Raw genomic sequence first — 10,412 nt, forward strand, 5'->3', positions numbered from 1 at the left:
AAAAAATAAAGAAAAAACCATGTAGGAAGCATTTATTCAAAAATATATCTTTATTTGGTTTTAGTTTATCGGCTGTTTAAATAATCCAGTTAAAATATATTTTATTGCACATGAAAGAACCTTTCTGGATTCTCCCTTTCCTATATAAAATAAGTTCATCTAGAGAGAAAAAGCAAGAGAGGGACTCCTGTACACACACATGCACTCACACTTGCACATTCACTACTCAGTACCAAAGCAGCCAACCCCCTGCAGGCTGCTCCTGCACATCCAACAGCTGCAGGAGGTGGGGATGGGCTGCAGTGGGCACTGCAGGAGCCCATGGGAAGGCAGTTACAGGTTAGGGAGGGGAAGCTGCAGCCCCTTGCTGTGCCCAGAATAGGGCACATAGAACCTGAACAGCTGCTCTAAGACTGTGTGTAATGAGTGCCTCAAACCATGTTAAATGGAAGAAGCTTGTGGGATTTGCCATTCATTACTGCAATCCAAATTTGATTTCATGCCCTTTTCAGGTGATTATTTTGGGATGACTGAGGTCCTCCGACTCAAGCTGTGAGTAACTTGCTCTGCACACACATTGTGACTGTCCCAACTTTTAATCCCAGAATAACACCTTTGGAATCAGGATCCTAATCAAAATCCACCTCAAGAACCTTCCTTGTATCCACCGTGTGCTCTTTCCAAACCTCTGTTTTTCCCCTTCCTGCATTCCTGAAAGCCCGGGGTTTTTCCCACAAGTCAGGCCACACAGCAGAGAGCAATTAGTGTTGATAGTCAGTGTGGCATCAATCTTCTACTATGGAGTAACTCCTGTCCACAAATGACTGGGTGCATGCAGCTGGTTGCTAAGGCAAGTCCTCCCTGCTCAGTGCTGCAGTGCTGCATCCTGCTCCAACCACCTCCTGCAGTAATTAACTGGGGAATTGGTGTTGTTTGAAGTTCCTAATGTCTCTAAGCCCTTGGCTTTTGTGTCCGAGCTTTGCTCAGAGAGGCTCTGACCACAAGTTCCATTCCTGAATAAGGGTCCGACCCAACAGCCCTTCTTCAGTGCTTGCTGGGTGCACACCTCTCATCCCAACACAGGGCAGGGGCATCCACCCACAACCCTGGCACCTGGATGAGGGGTAAGGAGACATCAGTGCTGCCCGGTCTCCAGCGTGTCGGGGAGCTGCTCCGTGAAGGCGGTCTCCAACCGCAAAGTGCTGTAGTTTGGGGGGGGAGTCCTGGGCAGGTGGCCCTCCTGGGGCAGTGGCAGGTGTAGGGCGGTATTGAAGGTGGGCAGGTCCTCGTCGATGCAGGCGGGGTTGTCGTGGCCCTGTTGCTCTGCATCGCTCGCCTCGGGGGGTTTGTCCGTCCCGTCCTTTTTCCGGTGGTTCCACCACTTCTTTGCCTTCTGCCATTGGCGCCGCATGACGATAGAGAAGGAATCGATGAAGAAGACCTCGATGATCTCGATGACGCAGACAACTGAGCAGCTCATCCACAGGCCCAACTGCCCTCCAAAGTTGGACAGAAGGATGACAAGCTGGGGGACAGGAGAGCAAAGAGTCAGAAGGCACCCAATGCAGGGATGCCATGTCATGCCAGGGCTTACTGTGAGTCCCCACCCCACCTCCTGCCCCCTGCCCCACTGCTCAGGGCAGCCTGAAAGGCTGGGCAGGGCAGGGTAGAACCACCCCCCCCCCCAAGGCCAGGTGACAGCCCCCAGCCTGCAGGAGGAAGGTGGCACAGCCCTTGTGCTTCCACTCACCGTGTTGGCGGGGTTCTCTGAGATGAAGCGTTCATTCAGGTCTTTGTAGAACACCATGAGGTTTGCAAGGTCCGTTCTGAAGAGGGAGTTTGGTAAAACAATAACATGAAACATACTGAAAAACTATGTCAATAACCAGTTGGACCAGTAGGGCTGGGCCGCTCTAAGGGAGCTTTTTCCCCAATTGCCATCATTAAGGCTGCTGAGATTGTATCTAAGCTTGAGGTGCAAGCTAGAAACAGAAATGGCAACTTACTTGTTCAGCTTCTTGTTGATTTTCTGTCCTTTGTCCCAAGAGAGTACTCGAAGCATCCAATCCTGGAAACAAACATAGAAAATGGTGCTATAGGTGTGTGCACTTGTGCAGAGATTCACTAGAAAGGCTCCATACCTCCTGGGACCAGCATGGACTCCAGAAACAGATGTCTGTGATGAGTCAGCTGTCCCACAGGGACATGAGCCAAACTCCAGCTTAATGGCTGATGTACAGCCCAGACCCCACCTTGGGGTCTGTTAGCAAAGTGAACTGTTATGACTGTGCAGAACTGGAACTGACCTCAGACACAGTGGAGGGCCATTGGGCGATGCTGGTGGTGAGCGCCCACTCCTTGAAGCTGCAGGGAAAGGCAGACAGTGAGTGGTGAGCCTGCACCCATGCACCTCTGCACCTCTTGCCTCTGGCAGGACTCACCTGCAGGCATCCTTGCAGATCTGCTGGCAGCCCAGCTGCTCCTTCACGAACTTCTCGTGCAGTCTGTAGTAGCAGTACACTGCAAGAAAGGAACACGATGGGTATTTGAAAAGCTGGAAAGAAAAGCAATGATATTTTCCTGGAATGGGGCTAACAGGGTGTAGGCGGCCCCTGTAGCCATCATCCGGCACTTACTCCAGTTGGGGTTCTTCTTGTAGTTGCAGTATTCTGCTCCATTGGGCAGTGGCTGTGCATACTGGGCACAGCCACAGGACTCCACCATGGCTTTCTGGAAGCAGGAGTGCAGGCAAATCTGGGAAACAGAACAAACTGTGCCTCAGAGATACAGGCAGCTGTCCTGTGCTTGTGTAGCACTGCCCCTGCAGCAAGCACAAACAGAGCAGTGAGATCTGCAGAGTGTGATATAGTGCAAGAACAGGAATGTGATCCCTGTGAGGGGAGATGCTCCCTTCCCTCACAGCCCTGCAGTTCTTCCCAAGGCCAGGGAGGTTTTTAATGGCACCCAGTCTGTGGAATTACAATGCAGTGGGTGAGTGACTTGCTTGTAAAAATGCTCATGGCTCTGATTTGTGCTGGTGCAAGACTGGAAATCAGAAATTGGGAGGGTTAAAAGGGCAGTGGAGGCAGTGTTTGGTGCTAAAATGCTTCATCAGTTGGAGTAAAAGCATGATCTGAGCTTTACTTCTAGAACTCAGGGTGATATCTTCTTTACCCAGACCCAGCCCACTTGAGCCTTGAGTTCTGGTGAAGAACTGTTATTAAAAACCTGAGATAATGTCTGTGTGATTCTGCCTGGCAATGCAGCACAGCAGATTTCAGGTATAGTACCCATAAAACAAAAACTCAGCCTACACACAGGGTTTGCAGAAGGCAGCAGCTAATACAGTTATCATTCTTCAGTTGTTCTGACACTATCCAAGAAGACCCAATTACAGAAACTGTGCAAAATTAGTGGAAACTTACTCTGCAAACAAACATCCTGCTATCTGGATACTGATTAGATGGTATCTGTTATTCTTGGAGTCCTAAAGGTCACAATTTCTGGCTTCAAGGGTTACTAAGCTGCAACATTTACTTGGCCAATATTTTCCAGTCTCACATTGCTTGAAAATTGCCTAATGAGCTCATGTTCCCTCTTTATCTAACAAGGTGCCTAAGGGAACTTCAAACATCAACCACTTAGGAATAAAACTTGGATACAAAAAAGCGCTGTGGCATTTTACATTGGTGATTAAAAGCAGTGACCCTGTGCCTGCACTGTTAACAATCTCAGATCTGAACTACAGAACACTGTAGAGCTTTTCATGACGGTAGTTTTTTTTCAAGCAATCGATAAAAACAAATGCAATAGAGATTTACCTGGAGGGAGTAGCTCTTGTTATAGAGGTTTTCTACTGGTATATCAGCACCGGTCTCTGTGCAATCACTGTAGGGTTTGCTCAGCTTGCGGGACCGTGTCTGAGAACAGGAAAAGAACAATCTCATGTTCTGGGCATCAAAGAGTACACAGCATTTAGCAGCAGCTCATTGGGATCTAAGACCTGAAGTGATGGGAAAGGTTGGTACAGCACGTTTACTTTTTGTCATCTCAAATGGACATAAAAGGGTTTTTGTTTTGTGGTGTTTATTCCCCAAACATGCTCTAGCTGGGCTATCTGGTGCCACTATATACCCCCTCTGCAGGGGTGCTGTGGTGGTATTACTGTAACAATGAATGGCTTCTGTGGAAAACCTTCACACTGGGTTTCTCTCCCTGCAGAGTCCCAGGGACCATACACCACTCACCCTGGAGGGAAGGCCCCAGGGCTGCACAGCTCTATGCTGCACTGAGCTGCTCCTGCTCTGCAGGGAGCGGCACTTCAGGCTCCACCAGTGCTCAACAGCACCTCTCCAACATCACTCCAAGTGAAATGTTTCTGCACTGTTTCCATGAACTGCTCTGACCTTCCTCTGTTGAACACTCGCAGCTTTCCCCGTTCTGCAGTCTCTGCCCACAGAACAGAGCTCTGCAGTGCCACGTGCTGTGCTCACGTGTGACTTGGACCCCTCACATTCACCAGACCTGATCCAGGTAACATTGCAGCTTCCTGCAGCCCGTGCCTCCCCCAGCCCCATATTCCCACTTTCTGCTGAAATTATCTACTTTATGGCAAGGAAAGTGGCCTGAAATGACAAGGAACAATACACGCTTCAGATTCCATTCACTTGTCTTTCTGAACGGAGTTTAAATCAGCGGCTGAGCCTTTAAAGGACCTGTTTTGTAGGAACTGACAGATGCTGCCTACCTCTGAGGCACTGCCTGCAGACCCACAGGTTCCCGAGGCCACGCCTGGCACCAAGCATCACCCCTCTGTCTCACTGCAGGAATGCTAACTCTGCAAGCATGGACTTGGCAATAGAAAGCCCTGTGGCGTGCCACGGCAAGTTGCTGGTTTTAGAAATATGCTCAAAACTCTTTGCAGGGACACAGAAATTTGGGACTTCAGCATTGCAGACAACCTAATGCCTCAGAGGATACCCTCTGGCATAGATAGATGATAGATCCTTTGTATAGATTTTTCTTTTTGTCATGGTTTATACCCCTGTAAAAGCACACTTCATTCAGGTGCTGAAATAATTTCCAAACTAAATATTTAACTCAAGTACTGAAACTCCTACCAAGCAATGCCTTGTTTGCATTCCTAACATCTTGGAATATTTTTAGAGGGAGGGCGGTCCTAGTGCCCAGCAGAAATACATGAGCCATAGCCCAAACACTGATGTCTGCATTTGGAAAACAGCCCTTGCCAGGCCTACAGAGCAGTGCTACCTGTGGCACATGGCTGCTGTGTCCTTCATACCCTTAGATGTGGGGACACGGCTGAGCCAGCAGCTCAGCTGCAGCCTGCTGGGCCAGCTCCCTGCAGCCCTGCTTGGTTGCTGCACTGCTCACCTCTCCACAGCCCTGTTTATCTCCCTGCAGCCCTACTTGGCTGCAGCCCTGCAGCACCACGCTTTCCTGGTGCAGGCTGCTGTTTTGGGTCCAGACACCAAGTGCAGCTTCTATTTCAGCTGATACTTTTAAGATGCAATCAGACCAAATCTTCATGCCAAATCTTTTGAACACAGCTACCAGGATGTGCTCAGTCTTGTTCTTTATGCGATGTGCAATAGCGCAAACATACCACGCCAGGGAACTTTTACAGCAAGTATTGATGCTCCATCCGCAATGACTTTCTCCCATACAGCATATGAGTTATAGAAATACTGTTTGGCAAGAGCCTGCCTCCTCTCCACCATTCTCATTCTGATGTCTCCTGTTTGCTTTCTGGTATTCAGGCAGTGTTTATCCCTTCTGCTTCCACCAAACAGCGCCCATTTTCCAAACATAACTATCTGCACATTTTAAAACCATCAGCCCTGTCCTTAATGCCTTTTCTAATGCGTGGACTATCTCGATCTGGCACACCCAGGGACATACAAGGGCTGGCTGATCAGTTTGACCCATCAGTGATGAAAGGGCAGAGTTAAAAGGCTCCCCTAACAGCCCATCCAGATGAAAGGGGAATGCCTGGCTCTGCTGATGGCACTGCACTATGCAGGAAGGAGCCCCCTGGGTCAGTTCTGCACTGAGCTCACTGGGGAAATCTGGGGTGAAAACAGAACCACTGCCACTAAGGTTTACTTTGCAGCTGGGACAGTAAGAAACCAAACCAAACAAGATGTGCACAGTCCAGACTGCGGTGGTTTGCTCACCCCCCAGACCTGGCCCTGAAGCAGGCTGCCACCGCCCCGCTCAGCCTCTGCTGACCCCGCAGCCAAACTGAGTGTTTGGTTGCCCAGTGCTGTGACTGTGAGTTCTGCAGTGAAAACAACAACAAAAACCCTGGAAAGTCGAAGAGATGGAGAAAAAGAAGGGCAAAGCAAATCCCCAGGAGTGGCAGCTTTATGAAGACCTGATCTTTGACCTGCTTGAAACAAGATTGTGGATTGAACACTCACAAAGTGCATCCCTATGGAGGTGGCCGCCGCCGTCTCGATTTCTGTGCCAATGTCCTCAATGAAGGGATATTCATCTTGGTCGTGGACAATGATCTTGGCTCCTGTTGATGTCACCAGGAAGGGATTGTAGTCTGCTTCGTCGATGTACAGAACAACCTGCAGCCCTGAAGGACAGAGAGGCAGGAGCTGCGTTATACCAGAGCCAGAGCTCATTTGCAGAATAGGCAGCAGTGTGCTGAGCACTACGTGCCCTTAAGTGCAGTTTAAGAACCAAGGTCCCTCTGTTGTACTATGCAACAAGTTGTGACCCTGCACAGCCCAGAGTGCCACAAATAGACGGCGTCTCCTCAGAAAGAGCAGAAATTACTTTTAGAAGTTATATAACCGGGAAGCAGTAATTTCAGATTGGAAAACATTAGTGATGCAATGATATTATCTTTGTATTCTCTGGCAACAGTTTGCGCTAGTTCAAACAAGCACTTCCCCAATCAGGCTGCACATCTAGAGCCAACACATCAGTCACCCTCCAGCAGGATCCAGTTTGCCGAGCAGGGCGCTGACAGCTCTGCCAGCTCCTTACCATATTCCAGCTCCTTACCATACTCGCTGCCGCCGGTGGAGGTGCTCAGCACCGTCCCGTTCTCCCCACTGTTGAAGGTGTAGCAGTTGCCATGCAGGGGGTGATGGAAACGGGTGAAGTGCCTGAGAAACCAAACATTGTTACATTGCCCCCTCTGCAGTTATAACTGTCCAGGGCAGAAACTCAGCAGGTTTGGATGTTGCTTTGGCAGAGACAGAGCAGGACAGAATTTTAATTTTTCTTTATTCCTACAAATGCTTCCTCTCCCCTGTCCTTCCCTCTCCCTCCTTAATATCTTGAAACTACATGGAAACATGACCTGGTTTAACAGCACTAGGAAATTAAAAATGTGGGAGGTTTTCATAGGGGAGAGGGGGCTCAGAATTACTGAGGAAGCACAAAAGAGGCAGTGGAGGGCAGAGTACTTTCTCATCCAACAGCCCAGTGTCTATAGGGACCCAGACCTGCACTGGGCAGGGAAGGTGCCATAGCCACTGCCATATCACACCCTAGTGATTCAAGCACATTCATGTTTCTCCTGAGAATCTCCCCTCCCATTCAGTCTTTAATTCAAAGAAAATATGACATACTTGCACCATCACAGACATAAGCAAAACGCTTCCAGAAATGATTCAGTAATACCTGCTGAACGCAGCCAGCTTTGCACATGACAGTGGGAAAACTGCCAAAGCCACGTACAAGTGCAATTCTATTCTGACGGCTGCACCTGGGAGCTCTGCTGTTGTCCCCAGCATTGAGGGATGTTTCCCCTGCTGCCAGGGCACACAGCAATTGCACTGCAGCAATTGTAAGCAGGTGGACCTGATTACGTCCAAAACGATTATGTCCAACTAATCCAGTTTTATCTGAAACGTGGACAGCGGAAACTAAGACAAATAAAACTAAAGACCGTAACTGCAGTTCTTCATACGTGAAAGTTTGCTTTCATTTAAAAGTGGAAGTGGTTCTTGCTGGAATTCAGCAAACACCAAACATTAAATTTCTCTGTACCATATATTTGGAAATAAGCTGTTAACTGGCACTGACCTTTTGTCACAAGATAGGCCATCAAAAAAACATGTCAGTAGAAGGTCATCAGCAGAATAACTCAATTCTTCTTTAGTCTCCAAGGGAATCTGTGCCATGATGTTCATGTAATGCAGCTTGTACCATTCTTGGATAGCATTAACACCAGAACTGAATGTATAAAGTGCACACTCACTGCTGTTGTTTGCATCGCACTGACAATCACAAAGGGGAAGAAGCATTTCAGATGGAAAGAAATGATGTGCTCTATCAAGTATGCCTGGTATCATTTCTTTCTCTCAATAATAATCACGTGATGTTACAGTGGCTGCAAGTGACACAAGGGCACCCAAGACCTTTCATCTGGGGCCAAATGGTTTGACCAGATGTTTCAGGCCCACAGGAAGGGTTGTGGATGGCATTAGGTCTATGTTGGCTGGACTTCACCATTGGCATTTCTATTCCAGAGAGCTGGAGGTGGGTCTGCAGGCAGCCACAGAGGCACGGCACAATGGGTAAAGGAGCAGAAGGAGCTTTAATCGCTGCCACTAAACAAGCAATAGGTCTGTCCAGTGGGATACCTGCCCCAGCCCCTTTGCCACCCCACAAAGAACATGCTGGCTAGGGAATGGTGGCACTCACCAGCTGAAATCCAATGATATCATTTGAATCTCCAGAGTTCACTATGGACGAGTCCTTGTGGAAGACTCTGCCCTCGACTTTCCTCTTCCTCCCGCTGCGGAGGTCGGTGGCGGTTCTGAAGGAGTCCTCGACCCTCAGCAGTGGGATCTGCCTTAAGAACAGGCTCTCAGTGCCATTCCAGTCACCCGCTGCCCGCTTCACCTTGGACTTGCCCTCAGAGAATCCATAGAACGTCTCCAATGCTTTTTTTGTCTCTTTGTCCAACTCAGATAAATAATCCTTCATTGAACTGTACCTGCATTGGAGAAAACGTGAGAAAATCACATTGTTCACCTCATCTTCCATGTACTGCACTGTGAATCCCATTGCTCAGCAGTGCTCTTTGTCACAGATTGGGACAGATTTCCTTCAACCCCACAAAGTTAAATCGATGTGGATAGGGGGGACTGGAGGAAAAGGACCATCAGGAGGATGCTGACTGTGGAGAAACCCCTCCATGGGGCTGAGCTGCAGGATGCAGAGCGAGGAGCAGCACAGATGGGGACACAACCTGTAACCAAGTAGCACCTATGGAACCGAGGGATGGGGAGCTGGGGGAAGCCGGCAGTGCAACAGAGAGCACGGCACGGCAGGAAAAGAAGCAGCGCTGATTGAAAAAGGCAGAGCATCCCGAGAGGGATGGAAGAGGAGACAGAGGAAGGATAGGTGCTTTCTTCGCAGTTCTCAGGAGATGGCATTGCTTGTAATGCCAGCGCTGGGAAAAGGGAATCTGATCGGAGCGGCAGAGGACCGCAAGGGAATGGGGGCCGAGGGACACCCAGCGCCTGCCTTACTTGTAGGGGTTGATGTTGCAGATGGTGACGGCGGGGAAGGGCAGCTTCTGGAACTGCACGGTGACGGACACGGACGCGCTGTAGTAGTTCAAGAGCAGCTCGGCGCATTGCCAGAGGATCAGCCCCACGGCTCCCAGCGTCAGCAGGATCCAGATGAACCTGCGCAACCGCCCGCGGGACACCACGATGCGGCGGCAGCCGTGAGTGTTGGTGTTCAGGCAGTACCAGCGCATCAACTCCCGCAGCGTGGGCGCCTGCGGGCCGCGAACCGGCAGTGTCTTCTTGATGCGGGCGGTGATCTTCAGCCCGGGGGCCATGGCTGCGGGCACAGCGGGGCCGTGAGCAGGGGGCGGACGAGTGGGAGCGGAACGGGACGGTGCCCCCCCAAAGCCCAAAGCTCAAAGCCCAGAGCCCAAATCCCAAATCCCAAAGCTCAAAGTCCAGAGCCCAAACCCCAAAGCCCAAATCCCATCCCGCTGCTCGGCTGGTCACTCTGCAGCGTTTCTCCGCGCACAGCCGCGATCCGGCGTTACCGCATCGCTTCCCTCTCCCGCCCCATTTAACACCGTAAAACGGCTTTTTCCCCTAGAATACCGCACCGCTCCCCGCTCACCTCGGCCGTCCTGGCCCGACGGGGCCATGCTGCTCCCGGCCCCGCCGTCGCTCTGATGGCGCTGCGCGCTCCCTCCCCGCCACTACCCCGCCGCCCGCCCCCGTCCCGCCCCGTCCCGCCCCCTTCGCGGCTCCGCGGGCTCCGAGCGCCGCCATCCGGCTGGGGGTGGGGACCGTGCGGCCGCCGGTTCCTCCTCGCCCTCACTAAAGGTGGCGGCGGCGGCGGCGTCCGCCCGGTGCGGGGATGGCGGCGCGGACACGTGACCCCTCGCCCCG

The 10,412-nt window shown here is 50.9% G+C and overlaps 1 protein-coding gene across 1 annotated transcript; it reads right to left on the reverse strand.

Moving 5' to 3' along the window:
- Window positions 1–34: 34 nt before the first annotated feature.
- On the reverse strand, window positions 35–10,247 carry SCNN1G (sodium channel epithelial 1 subunit gamma). The gene is made up of 13 exons (XM_015876991.2): window positions 10,138–10,247; window positions 9,525–9,843; window positions 8,692–8,986; window positions 8,071–8,264; window positions 7,042–7,145; window positions 6,444–6,607; window positions 3,822–3,920; window positions 2,637–2,754; window positions 2,442–2,520; window positions 2,307–2,364; window positions 2,007–2,068; window positions 1,751–1,826; window positions 35–1,525 (listed from the first exon to the last, which is right to left on the reverse strand). Exons 1-13 carry the CDS (start codon window positions 10,163–10,165, stop codon window positions 1,136–1,138), a joined length of 1,986 nt encoding a protein of 661 aa, XP_015732477.1. The 5' UTR covers window positions 10,166–10,247; the 3' UTR covers window positions 35–1,135.
- Between the last annotated feature and the right edge of the window lie 165 nt (window positions 10,248–10,412).

Source organism: Coturnix japonica, chromosome 14 (assembly GCF_001577835.2).
Source record: "Coturnix japonica isolate 7356 chromosome 14, Coturnix japonica 2.1, whole genome shotgun sequence".
Lineage (NCBI taxonomy): Eukaryota > Metazoa > Chordata > Aves > Galliformes > Phasianidae > Coturnix > Coturnix japonica.

Bases quoted from the DNA above. Each gene is read 5' to 3' on its own strand.
- SCNN1G (XM_015876991.2), bottom strand. From the start codon at position 10,165: ATGGCCCCGTCGGGCCAGGACGGCCGAG. The intron at 9,844-10,137 runs GTGAGCGGGGAG...CTGTGCCCGCAG, and splicing joins GTCGGGCCAGGACGGCCGAG to CCATGGCCCCCGGGCTGAAG. The intron at 1,827-2,006 runs GTAAGTTGCCAT...CTCCCTCTTCAG, and splicing joins ATCAACAAGAAGCTGAACAA to AACGGACCTTGCAAACCTCA.